Below are 18,367 nucleotides of genomic sequence, written 5' to 3' on the forward strand. Positions count from 1 at the left end.
ACCAGGTTGGTACACAAACGGCTTATGCGGTGGGCGGTGGCTAATTGTCCTTTTTACCTTTTTGCATTTCTTTGACAATCTCTCAAATATTTCCTAAAAATAATGTAATTATCTCGTGCCTACATTTTAATGAAGCCTGAAATTCAAAAGCTAATAATAGCAGATGCAGCGGGGGTTGGACGGACAAAGCGTAGTCACAAGACCACGCATCACGCTTTTCCCACACACGCGAATTTCGAATATCAAACAGAAGGCTACTTCGAAAAAGCAACCTTCCGCGTCCAATCCACCACCACCACCCCTTCCCTCTCGAGAACCAACCAAGCCCGCCAAACCCTCGACGGAAAAAAGAATACCTCCTCTACGACGCCAAAGATGCACACTTCCTGTTCTTTAGCTTTAATCTCAAGATATACGATATATTCTCTCCTGGGTTTACGGGTCCCTCCTTAGCTCCTTTTCCTCCGCCGATTTATACCAACGTTACGACGATAAACACAGCTTAATCTGCAAGGCTATTCTAATGTCAACCACCCCACTCCCCTCTCCGGTACACTTTATACAAAATGTGCATCATTTACCCGCGGGATGTAAAGTCCGGGTGTTGGGATTGTATGTTCCCTTCTATTCCCTCTACCTACGGACACAGAGGCTAATGTGGATTTTGAAATAGTATACAATCCTACGACCCAGATACGGGAATAATGACGCTTCATCATCAGCCAACTATCGATGTTCCGTTACCACGGGTGCAGAATGGTCAAAGATCAAGGAAGAGACCGGGGGGTACGCTTAGGAACGAGAAGGTGGTTAACGGCGTGGCTGGTGGTTCGATGGGGGGTAGACGGGGACTTCCACAGCAAGCTATAAGTTCATCTCATAAAGTGGTCGTTGTGAATGGAAACACGGAAAGGAGGCGTATGGGTGGCTCCAGCGTAACCCAGGGCACGGGATCTTCGAAGATGGGCAATGGCGGTAGCTCTACGATATCAAACGGCCCAGGGAACGGTATATCCCGCGGTGTCAAACCCCCAGCAGCAGCACAACCGCCACCACCGACAAAACCCACCCCACAACGACCATCCGACCCCCCCTAACCCCCACCAAAAACCGCATAATCCACCTCCACCACCCCTCCCCGCCTCCGCTCTCCCCGATCAAACCCCTCACCTCAGCCTCCAAAGCCGCGGTAGCAGCACTAGAATCCATCGGCCTTTCCAATAAACGCCCACTACTACCCCGTCCCAAACCCTCAACGACGGTCACAATCCCCCCATCTCCACCACCACCACCCCCCCCAACAAGGACGGTCACAATCCTCCCTCCGCAAGCGCCAAAACCCACAAACCCCCCGAAGTATACGTTACTCGTATCAGTTGATTTAACGCTCAAAAACTCGTCTTCGGAACCTTCAAGTCCGCTACCGCCAATAGTGGAGGGTACGTGGGTTAATGTCATTGGATATAAACGAAGAGATGGGGTTGTAGATGCTATTTCTATATTTAATGTTAAGGGAAAACTTGATGTTGAGGCTTATGAGAGGGCTATCGTGGGGCTGGTGAGGGTGAGGGAGAAAGTTGAGTGGGAGGTTAAAGAGGGGGTTGCGAAGGGGATGGGGTTGCAGGGTGGGGAGTGGGATTGATGGGATTGTTTATTTTAGCATTGCGAAGGGGTTGGCGTTTTTGGATGCTTTTTGGGGTTACGATAATGGGCGTTTTGGGGGGTGTGATACCTGTTTTTGGATAAATCTCGATTTGAACAACGTCGATACGAAGCTATAAAGGGCAGATGTAGTATCATTAACGATATCTTTAGATGAAATACAAACCGGGGGCTCCCGGTGGTACTTAAATATACATACACACTACCGTACTGGGACAACCGAATAGCTACACTATCTAATCGAGTAATACACCAAAAGACTCGCCCGCCAAATAACAAAATGATACCCTCAAACCAAAGTACTTGATTAAAAGCGTTCGATGATTAACAACCCTCAAACTCCTCCTCGGCTGCAACAACATCCCCCAAAACGTCGGTTCAACCCTTCCATCAAATCATTTTTACCCCCTCCCCTCCGAATTAACAGCCGAATAGTATCGCCCCCAGCAAGCCCAGCCCGTACTACTAGCCATCGAAAATGGTCTTCCGTCTCCATTTGCATATCCTTGAGAATCCCGTTGTTGTTGTTCTTCGTAGGATTTTCTTAATTCTTTGAGGCGGTGTTTATACCATAGGTACGGTGGGGATAAAAGGATCGTGATGATGAATGCTACCGCGATTCCCGTCTCAAACATACATCTGTAAACGAAACCTCCTTCTGCATCGAATGACAAACGACACATCCCGCCCGGTATTGGCAGGGAGGATGGGAGTCGCACGGCGAGGGTGATCGTTCCCTTGTCATGTATGTACATTCTAACCTTCTGTTCCAAGATGTATCCAATAAACTCTTGTAATCCAAATCGAATGCCTTGGATCAAATGTATGAAAAAAAGAAGGGAGGCGCGAATAGCCCGTAGGTTAAAAAAGGTCATGCATTTTCTTCACTTTCTAGATTGTTGCTATTGTGGAAAAGGTCGATATATAAATCTTCCTTTTGGGTAAAAGAAAAGAGGCTTTCTCATCACAAGAATCGAATCAATCGAACTGCTTTTAGGGTTTTCCGGAATCCCATGCGAAAAATCAAAAGAAGCCTAAAATTTATGGCATTTCGCCTAGGTAACCAACGGTCAATAACCTGGAACTGAATCCAGATCGAAACGGTGTCTCAAATGTGGTAAACATCGAAAACAGCGCCTAGAACGACACTTGACGTCAAGGAAAGCAGGAAGTGAATATGTTATTGGTTCGCCGTTCAGAAAGTGGGTGGTCTGTACACGAAATATCTAGGCTGATTCTCCGGATCTTTTTTCACGCGGGCGGTAGAAAGCCACCGTAAAGCACCGCCTGGACCACCTGATACCCCCAAAAGAACCGTACCGCAGGCCGAACCCAACTTGCTTCAGCGCTCGAAACTTCGCCTGTGGTTTTGCCACCTTCGTTCGATTTAGATGAACCTTTAGATTCGGTTACTTTGGTTCCTGTTGTCGCTGTCTGGAAAAGAGCCGCGGCTGCGACGATGTACCACATAGGTAATCCGCTACTCAACCTAACGATAATCTGTACGTGGTAATTTGTGACGGCTAGAGTGGCTAATAAGAGCTGCGGCAGGGTTAATCTGAATAAAAGGTCTTTGTTTGTGTGTTTGAGGTCGAGGGAGTAAAGACGGGTTGAGGTGGGAGGTTGAACGGATATGATGTTTAGTGAGGTTTTGAATAAGACGTATAGCGTCGGTGCTGCGAGGAGGAAGAGTGGGATGTTTCCTGGTGTCCAGTATTTTAGAAGGCCGACGCCCCTATAAATGGATTAGCGTGATGTCGAGAAAATATCTCCTCCCTTTGCGACGTCCGGGTACGAGACCATGTCTATATTCAGAGGTTTAGACATACCAGTAATGGCTCTGCACAAAACTATAGATCGATGGTAATGTCTTCGAGCACCACATCCTTTGTATCGAAGGTTCCTTAGTACAGTACTCTAACCATCCTTGATACTGTCTCCAAACCATCGGTATCCCAACCAAAGCCCCAGAAACTCCACTGATGAGGAACAACCGAATGTTCGCCGCAGTGTTAGTCCCCGAAATCAACCTCCAAAAGGACTGCGAAACCTCAAAAACGAAGAGTACTCCATTAATAACCCCATTCGAACGAAAGAGACTAGAAACTCCAAACAACAGGCCCGAAAGTAACAAAGAGGCTTCATTGATCAGCCCGTGCTGGCCGTCAAAAGCCGTATTCTTAACCGCATAACTATAAAGCCAGTATCCCAAAAACGATAGAACCGAAAACACCGACTCATTGTACGGCGCGACGAGGAATATTCCGGCGGGAGAAAGAATATGCAAGGTCGCAGCGACGAATGCAACTACCTTCGGGGTTTCCCCACTGCCAAGGGTTGAAGTCCCCTTCGGTCGAGCCGTCTCGAACAAAACCGTTGTCAGGTGGTATAGTACGACCGCAGAGACAAGATGAGATCCACATGAGCATAATGATAGAAATAGGATCTGAGACGAAGGACTCATCTCATAGCCTCCAAAAAGGCTTAGAATCCATTGAAACCCTAAAAAAAGCTTTAATAAACGGAAGGAGATAGAGGAACAAGGAAGAACAAATTCCCGTTGGGAAAGAGGGGGGTAATGCATACCATGTACCAAATACGACTGTCCGACTCCAAACGCCCACTCTTGTTCCCAACGATGTCCATTCTTCGCTATACTCGCGAAATAAATGGCATCCCACCGTGTCAACGCCGCAAGTAGCCTCTCAACGAAATTTGTCGTAATATATCCACCTTTGCCAATAAGATTGCCATCCCCAGTTACGTGCGTCGAACTGGTATCATAACCTAGCGGTGAAAACGACGGGAACAAAAACGTCGTAGACCAGGCTAAAAGTAACAGTGATAATGTCCGTATCACGTAGATAATGCATAGAGACCTGACGGCGCCCGCGGGGCCCTCAGGCGGTGTTAAGAGAGCCATCAACCGGTCCAGGATGTCGGGATGCCGGTAAATTTATTCAATTGGAAAAAAGGGAGGACGGGGAGAGCACACTCCGATACCGATGCCGATTTTCCCGGTGCCGATTTTCCGATACCGACTTCAATGGCATGCCGAATCGGGGGCAATTGATTGGGGTTCTCGGACCGTCGACGCGACTCCGAAGCAATGTGGGAATTACAATTGATAATAATATTCGTGCATTTCGTTCATTGTTGCATTGTTGGCTTTTGGCGAGAGAAGTATAGGGGAATGGTGGAAAGCTTGGCAATTCAACACAGTTTCATGTTGTAAAGTTGGTTTAGGTTGGTTTAAACTCTCCGTGAAAGTCTCCCCAAGCGCTGCAAGCTCGAGCTCACCGTTCTCGGATTATTAATATTTTACAGATTTACAATCACAGATATAGACGGTGAATTAAACGATGCCGAGGTAAAACGTTGATCTAACGTTATAACATGAAAGGGAAAGCCGCCCAAAAATGCGAAGTGCGAAGGTTTAAGGACAAAGGTTGCCCCGGCTGGACCATTAGCTCGAGATTTAGCGAAGAGGCTTTCCTGATCTGCCGCCAACCTCAACAGGACCTTGCAGCAACCCATTCGGCTGAGCCGAGAGGGCCGTTTCTCACAGTGAGCGGCGAACAAGATTTTGGGGGGGTTTTACATTGTGTGGGCCCGAACTTGCGCTCTTGGATGGGGGGTTTGCAGGTCACGTTACCGGTCGGTCGAACCGAGAGAGTGACGCCCGTTTCCCCAGATCTTTGAGCGTTACATGTACCTTAAACGTTTTAGGACTAATGGAAGGAATTATATGACCACGTCTTGATATAACAAACGGAGATGATCGGTCTCCGGCTTGCAGGAGGGGTATCCGAGGGTTATGCACGGCTAAACGGCAGGGAAGAAAGGTTTTGCACGTTTTGAGATATGCATATATGGATATCTGATCGAGTGGTCTATTGAATCACATCACGCAATGGGATCCTTTCGTAATCTGTTAATTACGTTAATCGACAACTTACGGCCGTAGCTAGCTATATAGAGAGCTATCGCTATTGTACATGTGATTAAAGTTTTAATAGTAAGGACTTAGGTTGGTAGACGCACCCGTGCAGCTTTTCCTGGTGGTTCGGCTTCAAGCTTACTTAAGTAACTAGATAGCCGCCCCCCCAAAAAATTTCCAATTAATTGTTTCCGCAAAGGTGGACAACATTCGGACTAGGTCGTACATTTTTTGTGGTACGGTTGTTTTTAATATTGTTTTTTGATAAAATTTATTGTCGACTGGTCCTATTCTACCAATTGGTAGATTTTCCACTATGTTTCACAAGGACGCCGAGAAGTCGAAGGGACCGTATGGTTCCTCGACCAACCCCAGCAGCATCGAATTGGGGACACAGCGTCCAGTAAACGATGTCGATACGGATGTTGAGTTACAGGGGGGAGAATCGGATATGCCTCCTTTGGATGCGGAAGTTCCACCTGCACCTCTCGATTGGGATCATCCGGACGACGAGAAGAATCCAAGGAATTGGCCGTTCATTGATCGAGTATTCCAAACTATCCCGCCCGCACTTTTTAGTTTCGTGGTGTAAGTCAATTGTTCAAATTTCGATGTCGGGAGGGGATTTTATACTCACGAGTCGAGTAGTACGCTAGCATCGCCGATTTATACTACGGCGACACAACAGATTCAAGATGAATTCAATGTTTCTTTCGAAGTGGCGCTTGTGCCGCTAACTACCCATACTCTGGGGTTTGCATTGGGACCGATGCTTGCCGGTGAGTAATAACTTAGAATACCATATCATGCTGAATCCTAATTTCGAATTTCGACATTCTTCAGCCCCATTGAGTGAGATGTTTGGCAGAAAATATGTCTACCTTATCAGTTTCGCGCTCTTTTTGCTGTTCACGATGGCATCCGGGTTGGCGCCTAACGTGACTGCCCTGTGCGTATTCAGGTAAGTTTTTATGATTTGCTGTCTCGGAAATAGTGGTTGTTGACAAAGATGTAGATTAATTGCTGGGTGCGTGGGTGCGCCAGCCCTTGCCGTGGGCGCTGGAACAATAAGTGATATTTGGGATACACATAAGGTATGATTGATTTGCGCTAAAGCTTCGACACTGGGGAAGATAGTAATAACTTGAATTATCCGAAATAGGATGGTGGGTTGGCCGCAATGTTCTTCATCATGGTAAGACGAAATCTAAGTACCAAACTTTACCAGTTACACAAATTAACACCCCCCTAGTCTCCATTCCTGGGCTCTTCTCTCGGACCTGTCTTCGGCGGCCTCATCAGCTACCACCGTACCTGGCGCTGGACAATGTGGCTTGTCCTCCTCATCGGCGGCCCCATGTTCCTTTGGTTCATCCCTTTCATGAAAGAAACGTACAAACCCGCAATCCTCAAAAAGCGAGCCATAGAACGAGGCCAGAAACTGCCCCCGAAACCCAGCGGTGCCGAGGCGATCAAGAAGGTCCTCCTGGTAACCCTCTTCCGCCCGGTACACATGTTATTCACCGAGCCCATCGTCATCGCTCTATCGCTATACACCGCCTTCATCTTCGGTGTACTCTTCCTCTTCTTCGCCGCTATCCCATATTCCTTCGGCACGCAATACCACTTTGACAGGCGACAGAGCGGATTACTCTTCATTAGCAGTGTCATCGGGATCATCCTTGGCTCCATGACATTCGGCGTCATCGACCGCACGGTATATAAGCGAAGATACGAGCACGCTATCGCTAACGGTCAAAAGGTTCCCGTTGAGCTACGGTTAATTGGTGCCATGGTGGGGAGCTTAGCTCTTCCAGTATCGCTATTTTGGTAAGAAAGAACAAACTCTCCTAATGCCACTCGCGAGCTCGTCTATGTACAAAGTACAGAGCAGATCAACGGGACCCCATGTTTTCTAACCACGTGGTACACCATAGGTTCGCATGGACATGTCGAACATCGATTCATTGGATAGTCCCGACTTTATCCATAATCCCCTTCGGGTTCTCGATGATGCTTATCTTCCGTACGTATAATGTATACCCTCTTCGTCTACCTCGGACGAACTGCAAGTCTAGACCCACATTTTCCCTTCTAAAATCAAGAAAAGGGAATAAAATGCAAAATATCCGGATAAGCGGAACTGTATGCTAACACACCTCTTCCCACCCTGTTATAGTCGCATCGGCTACATACCTAGTCGATACATATCAATTTATGGCGGCCGCTAGTGCTCTAGCAGCAAACGGACTTTTGCGCTACGGATTCGGTGCCGTTTTCCCATTGTTTGCTATACAGATGTATACAAACTTAGGGATCGGGATGGCGACCACAGTGTTGGGTATCATTGCCGTGGTGTTGATGGCAGTGCCATTTGTGTTTTATCAGTTCGGAAGGTATTTCAGGGAGAAGTCAGGGTATGATACTCTTAAAGGCTAGAGCCAAATTCGGCCTTGAAAATAAACATGCATGGTATCGTGGACGGAAATCTGTTGACATTTTTCCATGGGTGATGATGAGTTTTGGACCGCAATGTGGTGTAGACGGCCAGGGCAGCGATGCAGCGAGTTCGTGAGGGAATGCGGCATATATTAAAATAAATACCCTGGGCAGATCATATGCGAGATTTTGTTTTGGCTATTTTGGATGTGCGGGCTCAGGACATATGCATCTGGGGGTGCGCTGCTACATAGTTTTCATGATATTGTCCAGTAATGTATAGTATATTGTAATTAATGTCGAATGAAGAATAATTATTAATATTTCATAAACAGTTCACAAATTTGAGGGATAGCAGTTGCTAGCAATGATTCCGACATGAATGTGTTAACATGTTCAGCGCACCGGTGCAAAGTTGACTTTGTTGACCTTGTTGCATTTTACGGAGAAACAGCCTAGCTTCATATGAACTCCTTAATTTCCTGCAAAAGCTGGAGTACGTATAACAGAATTCACAATTCGAAATCGTCGATTCGGGAAGAAACTTACAGTTCTCCGAAGCCACCGAAGCATCTTCCGAATCGATCTGGGCTGGCTGAAATCGATTACCCATTGACCGGGGAGCCGCACTTTTCTGGCGCCACTTCTCTTGGCTTTTGCATTTGAACTTGTCACCGTTTTTCTCAGGCCGCACGGACGGCTCCACCATAAAACCGACGGAACAGGAAAACTGACAAAGCAATTCGGCTCTATTGGTACGTATGTGAATGCTCCAATGAAACAGACTTAGATCTTCAGTATTGAAAATATCCAAAGTTTGGTAAATACCTCGCGGGACACGTTTTTGCCTCTGCGCACGCTCTCGTTCCGGGCTTGGTCGTTCTTTGCTAGTGTTGATAGGCGGGTTTTTAGGGATATCTCACGTTGAAAAAGTGACCAGCTTCAAGGATTATAGAGTGTTAACTGCATATTTTGCCTTAAGCAACAACTACATCCACATCCTGCGTCTTTCTCGTTCTGGACAGGTTATTCAAGACTTGCATATCTGCAAGATACACCTTATATTCTTCCTAATATTGAAAGGAAGCAGACCACATCTCACTGGGAAAAAAAAAAAAAAAAAAAAAAAAAAAAAATTCCAAGACCAATATTAGCCGTCGACGCCGCTACTGTTGAAAGGTATCGGAGTCCTAACATCCCCGTCGATTAGCTTGCCCACGATCAAGAAACCACCATTCGATTAGTCCCGGTTCGTCGGGCCTCGCTCTCGGTGCAGAAGTCCAGTGCCAACGCCTGAATTCGAATTACAGGTGCACTGAAAGTGGGTAGCTCATACCTTCTTTTGAAATTTCTAAACCCATTTCGCACCAGGCCCATGCCGTTCTTCCCGTCCAACTCGACAAAAAGAAACTGTTAACCTGTCGAAATTTTTTGAAGGGTAAGACAAACCCCCCGTGGCTAATAGAAGTGGATCTCGTCAAACTGCAAGCTTATTCGACATGGCTTCAACAGCCGTCAATTACATGTACAAGGCGCTGGCGACCCACTTACCCGGATTTCGGGAAAAAGCGAAGTGAACATGACATCCAAGGAATTTAATGCGCTTTCTTCTTTATTTAAAAAGATCGACAGGCCCGCCTACCTTTTGAAGGGATCTGCGATTTTACATGCAAAATGAGGTATGATTGTCACCTCTCCCACGTCTCCCTTGGGTCGGCCAATATACTCGATAGCCGCCAGGGATATTGCCTTCCCACTTAATATCCCCCAAAGCACCCTCCTCAAAAACTAAACCTGAACTGAACTGACTTTCTCTACCAAATAATGATGATGATACTCCAAAGATCTAGATCCTTTCTCTTCACTATCTCAATAGGAGCGATCCTCATAATTTTCGTTTCAATCCGTACAGGTCTGTTAACTGTCGAAGCTCGCACGAATACGTTCAAGAAATGGGAGGATCTTACGACATCCGAGGCGTTAGAGCGGGTGCGACAACAAAATTCGTATGGATATCAGTATGCGGCGCCCGAAGAGACATTCGATGAGAACGAGTTAAGTGAAAGGGATAGAGATTTATTGGCGAAGTTGGCGAAAGGTAGCACAGCGAGGGATAAGAGGACACAGACGATTGAGAGGCTGTATACTTTGGACAGTGAGGATGCGTGGAATAGACATATCGAAGACTTGGATGACGAAGTATTATTACATCGATCGTAGAGAATGTCGAAAATTGGCACAAACTAATTGTGTTCTCTGAAGGGTCTCCCAGCATTAACGAAGTTTACGCAAAGATATATCTACGAACACCAGCACCCAAAAAGTTGCAAAGACAAGAAATTCATCGTCATGGAAGCTTTCCCCAATGATGCGAGCTTCGGATTAGGTTCGAAGATTATCCAACCGCCGACTAAATTAGATTATACTGACGTCCAACCCTAGGCGCCGTTGTCTTCTCCATCAGCATGAACCTTAACCTAGCACTCCGCTTCAACAGAATCCTTATCTTCAACCCCCAAGACGGTCCGGGCAAACACTTCGTCGACCCTTCATCACACGAACTCTGCGGAAATTCAATGGAATGCTTCTTCGAAAAACTCAGCGGCTGCACAATGGACGATCTAACACCGGACAACCACTTCCTCCTCCCCGCGCGAGAGCTCATAGACCAAGATATCATGAACACGCCGGCCGGAGCAATACCCCAAATCTTTGGAATTGCACTAAAAAGAATGTTCCCAATGATCACACCCGACACATTGAAATATTGGTGGAGAGGTCAATCGATATCATACATCATGCGTTTCAACGCCCGTACAATGGCCGAATTACTTCAAAGACGTCGTGATAAGGCGTTACATAAATCCCTCTCCTTCGATGGCGACGACATAGTCGACGGTTCCAGCGTACCCTTTCCCATGCCCGCGGGGTCAGTAAGCATGCACGTCCGTCATGGAGATAAGGGGATAGAAATGAATCTCAAGAACTTCCAAGAATATATTGATGCGGCGGAGGGGTTTATAGCGCAAAATCCTATGGGCTATAGGAAGATTGCGTTTGTGTCGACAGAGAATCCGGAAGTATTTGAGCAGGCAAAGGACCACTTGCAGAAGGAACATGAGATGTATAGAGTTTTGGATGCGAAGTCACGGACGACGAGTGATTGGGCGTGGACGTGGTATTGGAGTGAAATTCCCAGTATGTATACGATGCAACTAGTATTGGAAGCGAAAGTTTTGGGACGGAGGCCGCTAATACGGGTTTATAGGAGCAAACGTTGGACCCGAGCAGCAATTAGAAACATTCGGAAACCGAACGGATATGACGATTAATTGGTTTTTACAGCTCATGATGGCGATCGAATGTGACATGATGATTGGCACAAGAGGGGTATGTATTTTTCCCTTCTAATTTTGCTTTAGAGAGGTTGAGCACTGACATTTGGGGCTTAGTCCGGGTGGAGCCGTATGCTGGATAATCTTAGATGCGGATGGCTTGGGAAGTGCCAACAGCCGTTTCTCGACGTTGGGGATGTTCAGGACTGGGTAAGTCCTCCGATGCTTGTTAGGCCGTTTGAGTTCATTCATGTACTACGACAATGCTAACAGATGTTTAGGTGTTTTACGGCATGTAATTATTGTATTGCGTAGAAGGGGATGGTTGTAATCCGCACCTGCGAGTCACCAACACTCAATGGTTTCCTTTTAAGGTTTTATTCCAGCGACATGCATTGAGCCTCTTTTCTTTAGAACGATTTACTTTTGCATTATCTTGTTCCTATTAGCTATTTTCGCAGCGATTGTTATTTCCGTTTAGTCCTCCTCTGATTGCAAGGATGGGGGATTGTAAATATTTGCTGTTAAGCTGTTTGAGCGCTAGTTGAAGTTAGAAATAACGACCAGCTGGTAGAGATCCCAGTGGTAGTTCCGATTATCTTAAAGACATCCATACTGCCCTTGCACCCCTTTAAACAATCGATCTATAGTGGAGGAGTCTAGAAACACCATAGAAAAGGTATCTCGCGGACTATCGGTACATATATAACTGAGGAATATTGCGAAAGCTCGACAGCCATGCCAATAATGAAAATTTACTTATGGACGTATACGTCCTGAGGTATTAGGGATACGGGATGGTTAGGTATATATCCTCAAACTGGTATATATAAAAACCCCTGGTATCTTTAACCCTCTAAAGTTAAAGGACGAAAATTGGGATGATATATATGGAATTTGGCCTGTACCGGGCCTTTGTTAGCTTGTAACGAAGTTGTGATGCTCTGGCGTCGGCTGCCAGACCTTCGCCCCATATATGGGGTGGTCAGTCTTGGACAACATCACAGCGCAAATACCACAACCTCAACACAACTGCACAGCATCGAAAATCCATGGTTGCATGCTAATTTAACCTGAAGTAAATTCCTGACGGGTAGGTGTAATCGTTATCAAAAATTTATGTGTCCTGCTTGACTACATTTATACTTGTGTTGTCTAGTTTACGAGACCAGATTATCACGGCTATTGTGACTAGAGATATATAGGTACATGTAAGATGCGGCCGCCCATGGCCGCATTCTAGATCTAGTGAAAGACATTATTCTGATGCCCACACTTCAATTAATCCCTGGCATCTCCTCGTCAGAGTCCCACATGTACTGTTCGTCATTTAAGGAGTTCGGAAACGGAACATATGCCTCAGAATAGATATCTTCCATCGTGGTGTCCTCTGAAAACCTTCTTCGGAGAACTTCGTCTTTTACATGGGATACTAGATGCTCTAATAATTCGGGACGATATGACTCCGCATGCGCGAGGAGCACGTTGTCGGGATCTGCACCGTTTCTAAGAAGTATATCGATCGTTTTTAGCAACCTTTCCTCCCTCCTCCAACCCCCATGCCATTCCAAAGGCTCTTCGCTTATAACAGCTTCCAAAGCCGATTCATACTTTCCTGTTCGAGCTGACAGATTAACATCTGCACCATTTTTAATCAAAAACTCCACCCGTCCATAATGACCGTTCATAACGGCAGCGATTAAAGCTGATCCATACTCCCCTACCGTCGGCTGTTCGTTCACCCGAGCCCCGTGTCCTATGAGATGTAGCATAATTTGTGTTCCGTCGTTTGGCGAATCTTCACCATGCCTACATGCCGCCGCGATTAGAGCTGTGGCATATTTTCCCTCCTTAAACTTAACATTGACATTTATCCCGTGCCTTACTAAGAGTCTTATGCGGCGAGGAATATTTTTTTCGGATACACGTTCCTCACACAGAGTAGATAGAAGTATTGAGCCATATTTATCGTCTTCTTGTAAGTCCTTGACAGAAGCGCCATTATTGATGAGGTATTCCATAATTGCCGCTCCGTTTTCTTCCGAGCAAGAGGCAGCTGCAGATAAAGGAGACCCCTCACGGCATCCTACATTGACCTTAGCACCGCGGGCCACAAGGTATTTAACAGCCTCTTCTTTCCCTGCCGCTGCAGCCATAGTTAAAGCGGTGCCACGATGGTCGCGGTCCAGAAGCATGTCAATCGAAGCATGAGAGTTTAGTAGCAACCCTATCATTTTGATATCTCCCTTGCATGCGGCCTCTGCTAGTGCAGTTCCAATTCTCCCCGCTCGAATATCAACCTGAGCTCCATGACGAATCAAGAACTTAGCAACCGAAATATTCCCACCCCAACATGCGGCAATCAAGGGTGTCGCGTAACTCGAGTCCATTGCGAATTTGCTCGCAGGATCGCAGTCGACATCGGGGTGAATCAAGTTGACATCGGCACCCGTTTTAATAAGTGTTTCCACTATCTTCAAACGCCCCCACCAACAGGCAGCCGTCACAGGTGTTCCAAACTGGCCAAATTCGTCACGTCCGCGCACATTGACATCAGCACCCTTTTTGATCAACAAATCCACTACCGCCTCCCTCGCAAGCCAATCGGCCTTAGATACACCCAGGACCTGGCCTTTGGAGTCAAGCCACGGATAGCTCCTCAAAATATCCGAGCCGTACACGGTTGGTCTCTCATATTCAAGACTCCAGTTACAAGCGGAAATCAAAGCCATGTCTAATTTCTCTTGCTCGTAGTCTATATCAGGGCACAGTAGCAGAGCCTCGACCAGGTTAATGAAGCAACGGTTTGCAGAGAACGCGAGTAAACTCGAATAGATACGATTGTGCTCGCGGTAGCCACATGAATAAATGCTAGTGTAAAGGGTCCTCGGGTGCATACTACCTGCATACAAATGGTCAGGCGGGTATTGAAACCAGGCTTCAAAGGCCCCGTTTAGACGGCGTATCTTATCCCTATCTAAATTTTTCGGGTCACAGTTTTCTGCATGCTTGATCCAGAAAGGCGAATAAATGAGAAATGGATGTTCCTGAGAAATATGTTCCCAGTGGGCCATGGCTGAACCTCCAATACCGGATTCATGGAACTTCAAGCTTTCCAGATGTTCTAAGTATCGGAGGCACCAAATAAATAGAAGCCTCTGGGATGTAGCTTCGACTTCGACGAATCCGAGTGTATTCAGTTCAGTTGACTCTCGAAGAAATTCTTTGACAGACTGGTGCATAAATCTAATTTCGGTACTGAGATTATATTCATACCAGAAACTAGAATATCCTTTCGTCCTAATGCCGATCGTTCGGGGCGTCTCGATGACCTCCACGAGTCCACCACACCAATTTTGGATATTTCTTTTCATCTGATCACGTTCGCCCTCCACGGTAATCATACTTTTAGTTCGACAACTTTTTCCGGGCCGGGTAGTCGCTGATGAATTAACTGCTGTCATCAAGTCTACTAGTTCATCGATTGAAAGAGGCCTCTCTGCAACCAGCACTATCTGTAGGATTTGTACCATCCGGTCCTGGAATTTTTTCTCGACCCTTTTGAGGCAAGTGATAAAGAGTTTATAAAGGTCATTTGGAGAGTCCTCAAGCGTATCCCAAATCTCATCTTCCGATTCAAGGCGAACCATAGATCCCTGAAGCCTTTCGACGACGATTTTAGCCCATAAAAAAATACCGTCCGCCTTCCGCATAATTTCTTCGCAAAGCTTTGGGATCATATCCTTGTAATATGAACATGAGTCAGCTATTTCCTGGAGCTCTCTAGTAGTATAAACCTCAATATCCCTTGAGTTCTCGGTGCCCAAATCGATCGTGGTCCAAGCTGTTCTCCGGTCGACGAAATTGCTCGGTCTACTAGAAAGGCATATTCTCAAGTCGCGATACGACCCATCGGGACCACCCAATTGCTTCTCTAAGAAGCCAAATATTTTGGATGGGAGAAATCCTTCCCCTTCGTCAAGAGCATCGATGTATATCAAGCCGCTTAGGTGGGGTGAACCAGTTAGGGTCGTAAACATTTGCTCCAGTTGATCTCTTGTCCAGTTGATCTCTTTCTTCTGCGCTGCTTCACGAGACTTCCTATCGGAATAGAATCTTTGGAGATCCTTGAAACTTTCTGGATGTTGAAAGACGATTTCGTGGATTAAGGTCCGAAGCATAGCTTCTGTTGATCTCTCGAACGGTGTGCCAAGATTATTGAAAAAGAACCCACAGACAACCAAACCGGGCTGTGGATGTCTTTCTTTCGAATAAAGATGTTTCATGAGTGTTGACTTCCCACACCCCGCCTTTCCTTTGATTAATAGCTTCCCGCCTTTAGAGGCTTTCCAATCTTGATATTTCGCGGAATCCTGAACCCATTCGTATGTATGTGTGTATGCAGATTCCACGGAAGTTTTTCGATTATTCATTTCGGAGAAAGATAGCATCTGAAGGAATTCTAACAAGAATAGGTAATATAGGTATGAGTATAGCCGATGATTATATAGAGTCATGCCATTAAGTTTACACACCGAGCCGTTCTGTCTCTTCTGCCCTTTTTTCAACGACCTCTCGGTCTACAATTGCCATCCTAGTCAGACATTATATCTGCTTATATATCTAGAAAAGGGATACTATCTTACTGTCGGCATTAGCCATGGAGGGTTTGAGTTCTACCGCTACCCTTTCCGGCATATTATACAGGATCTCTCTTGCATACGCCGCCGCATTGGCCGCCGCATATCTCTGCCATTCGTCATTTTTGTGCGAGTCGGAATAATCGCAAATTCCGCGTATAACCAAGCAGGGGAATTGGTCCATCAGCCCAGCAGCTTCCATTTCGAAGCAAAGTGCATTATCATGTTGCGCACTCAACTGGTCTCTTTTTTTGCCACATTTCATGACCGAGTCTCCCGAAAGGATAGTACCGTAATGTATTTCGGTTCCGTTTGGCGAACGCGCTTGCCGTCGCACCTGGTGGCAAATATCGTGAGCCCTGCAGTCTGTGCCGGGTTTGTGTACGAAGTTGGGTAGAAATAGGATATCAGGATAGTCAGGGGGACGGCCATAGGTGCATTTCAGGCGCGGGAACCTTTCAAATCGTCTGAGATGTTGCGTGAAGAAGGATTCCTCACCATCCATTAGTCTTTGATACTGATCGTCGACGTCGCTGACCACGCCCAGAAGCAGCGGCGGAGGCTTTCCTAGGCGCCCCTTGACTTCGATGATGCCTAATTATTCGCGAATTCGTGACATATTGGGTTAGTTTTAAGCCTTTCCACATCTATAAGCGTCTATCCACAGGTAGTTTTGTCTTTGCTCCGTTAAAGTTCGAAGTAAGACATAACTTAGGTGAAAGAATACTAGAATTAAAACTCCAAAATACCTTCTGTATTGAATCTTCCAAGGTCATATTGTACAACCGCTGGACCCTCCTCCGGTGCGCCGACAACAACGTCTCCAAGCCGTATATCATGATCGTGGTTCGGAACCCCACCTCCTATGCCAACTAACAAACCAAGTTTGACGTTCTTAAAACTGTGAGGTATGTGATTTACGACCGTAGAAATGGCAACTTTCCCCTGTTCTCCTCGAGGAGGTCCCACCACTATGACATTGTGATCCCCGATTTTCCCAAGCCTGTATGAATTCTGGTCTTTGTCATTTAACCGAAGTTTTTCGTGTTCCTCGTCAAGCATTGTAACGATCGCACTCATTTCCAAAGGCTTGACGTAGATTAGCCCCACGGTGTAGTCATCGTGCGTAAGTCGTTTTTTAGCTTTATTTGCAGCCATCGTGGAGTTGCTAGCTACTGGCGGCTAAGCTGTTCCCGAAGCCCGAAGCCTTCTGTGAATAATTTAGCCGTGTGTAATCGTGATCGCAGCGTGGTATCTTATATCACTAGTCTAAATATTCGGTTCGATCTTTAGGATAAGCTATAAGAATTGTGGCATGTTATGTTAACAATGAATACAAAGTAAAGATCCCAGCGATAGAATATAAGTATATAGATTGTACGAGGCCGCGAGGCTATAGGATTTTCTTTCGAAACCCCGCTCAAATACCAAGCCGTCCACCCGAGCCAATCGTGAGTTTCCCGGTCTGTCTATGCATGGTTTATCATGCATACCAATAATGCAATCTCGCAATCCGACTGCCAAGCTCACCCCACACCTGCATCTTGATATAATATCCATCTAAATATCTAGCTTTACAAAACCATTACTAAATGTCTAGCGCTGCACCATTAACTGGCTGTTTCTGCAAGACAAAGTTAAAGGTACAACGGCACCTAGTAGCTCTCGACCGAGCCTGAATTCATGAAGGTATGTGAACGACAAAGACATAACTCTGTTTTTAGAAACTACATTTTTGTTAACGAGATAAAGAGATTCAATCAAGTAGTTTTTATATTACTTCAAGCTACTTACCTTAAACAGGCACCTTTTTCCAATTTGAGTTTTTTTCTTTGAATGATGATATTCTGGCATGCCTTTACATCGTCCAGCACTACGAATAACTTCAACAAGTTCGATAATTTTAGAAAGAGGCTTTGGAAATCGGAAGCTTATATTCAAAGCGATAACTAGAATCCATGGGCGACCAGACGAATTTACAACATCCTAAAACCGGTCTTCGATATCCTAGAATAGATCGAATTGGCATCTATGATGTCAACCCCTGCAGTCGAAAACCGGCCAACGGCCAACCCCTTGCCCCTCTGGCTTTAAATACCTTGGCGCTTGGCGCTAACTAATGCGAGGAATTGCTTCGTCCTCCAAACTTAGCCCCTGGTCTTGTGAAAGCATCCAATCGATATTGATTGCCTATATGAACTACCTGATTCGTAAACCAAAAATTCCATCTTATTCGAAGTCCTACTTCTAGTACCAGATCACAAGCCAGCTATCTTGATCCTGCATTCCAAGATATGATGCCTGATATGCATCTCCATCCCGTGCCACAAAACTGCAGAACCTATAGCCCG

General features: G+C 46.0%; 5 protein-coding genes across 7 annotated transcripts; 3 read left to right on the forward strand and 2 right to left on the reverse strand.

Annotated features, from left to right (window-relative positions):
- Positions 1 to 523: 523 nt before the first annotated feature.
- On the forward strand, positions 524 to 1,097 carry DFL_009392 (uncharacterized protein; the record flags this gene model as incomplete). The annotated part of the gene is made up of 2 exons (XM_067639268.1): positions 524 to 612; positions 674 to 1,097. The coding sequence occupies 2 exons, from the start codon at positions 524 to 526 to the stop codon at positions 1,095 to 1,097; spliced, it is 513 nt and encodes a 170-aa protein (XP_067487074.1).
- A 1,816-nt stretch (positions 1,098 to 2,913) lies between these two features.
- Positions 2,914 to 4,585, reverse strand: DFL_009393 (uncharacterized protein; the record flags this gene model as incomplete). The annotated part of the gene is made up of 3 exons (XM_067639269.1): positions 2,914 to 3,397; positions 3,492 to 4,164; positions 4,249 to 4,585. 3 exons carry the CDS (start codon positions 4,583 to 4,585, stop codon positions 2,914 to 2,916), a joined length of 1,494 nt encoding a protein of 497 aa, XP_067487075.1.
- A 1,333-nt stretch (positions 4,586 to 5,918) lies between these two features.
- On the forward strand, positions 5,919 to 8,041 carry DFL_009394 (uncharacterized protein; the record flags this gene model as incomplete). Of its 2 annotated transcripts, XM_067639270.1 has the most annotated exons (8): positions 5,919 to 6,190; positions 6,251 to 6,381; positions 6,446 to 6,563; positions 6,618 to 6,696; positions 6,765 to 6,797; positions 6,855 to 7,432; positions 7,540 to 7,628; positions 7,782 to 8,041. In XM_067639270.1, the coding sequence occupies 8 exons, from the start codon at positions 5,919 to 5,921 to the stop codon at positions 8,039 to 8,041; spliced, it is 1,560 nt and encodes a 519-aa protein (XP_067487076.1). The 2 variants fall into 2 exon arrangements, with proteins under 2 accessions (XP_067487076.1, XP_067487077.1); XM_067639271.1 differs by lacking the exons at positions 5,919 to 6,190; positions 6,251 to 6,381 and having other exon boundaries at positions 6,517 to 6,563.
- Positions 8,042 to 9,715: 1,674 nt separating this feature from the next.
- DFL_009395 (uncharacterized protein) lies at positions 9,716 to 11,675 on the forward strand (the record flags this gene model as incomplete). 2 transcript variants are annotated; one of them, XM_067639272.1, is made up of 8 exons in its annotated part: positions 9,716 to 9,720; positions 9,886 to 9,953; positions 10,026 to 10,240; positions 10,304 to 10,427; positions 10,484 to 11,239; positions 11,310 to 11,431; positions 11,494 to 11,586; positions 11,658 to 11,675. In XM_067639272.1, 8 exons carry the CDS (start codon positions 9,716 to 9,718, stop codon positions 11,673 to 11,675), a joined length of 1,401 nt encoding a protein of 466 aa, XP_067487078.1. The 2 variants fall into 2 exon arrangements, with proteins under 2 accessions (XP_067487078.1, XP_067487079.1); XM_067639273.1 differs by having other exon boundaries at positions 9,892 to 9,953.
- A 978-nt stretch (positions 11,676 to 12,653) lies between these two features.
- On the reverse strand, positions 12,654 to 17,174 carry DFL_009396 (uncharacterized protein; the record flags this gene model as incomplete). The annotated part of the gene is made up of 6 exons (XM_067639274.1): positions 12,654 to 15,838; positions 15,912 to 15,956; positions 16,023 to 16,261; positions 16,308 to 16,353; positions 16,515 to 16,610; positions 16,766 to 17,174. 6 exons carry the CDS (start codon positions 17,172 to 17,174, stop codon positions 12,654 to 12,656), a joined length of 4,020 nt encoding a protein of 1,339 aa, XP_067487080.1.
- Between the last annotated feature and the right edge of the window lie 1,193 nt (positions 17,175 to 18,367).

This window comes from Arthrobotrys flagrans (genome assembly GCF_004000055.1).
Source record: "Arthrobotrys flagrans strain CBS H-5679 chromosome Unknown unitig_1, whole genome shotgun sequence".
Lineage (NCBI taxonomy): Eukaryota > Fungi > Ascomycota > Orbiliomycetes > Orbiliales > Orbiliaceae > Arthrobotrys > Arthrobotrys flagrans.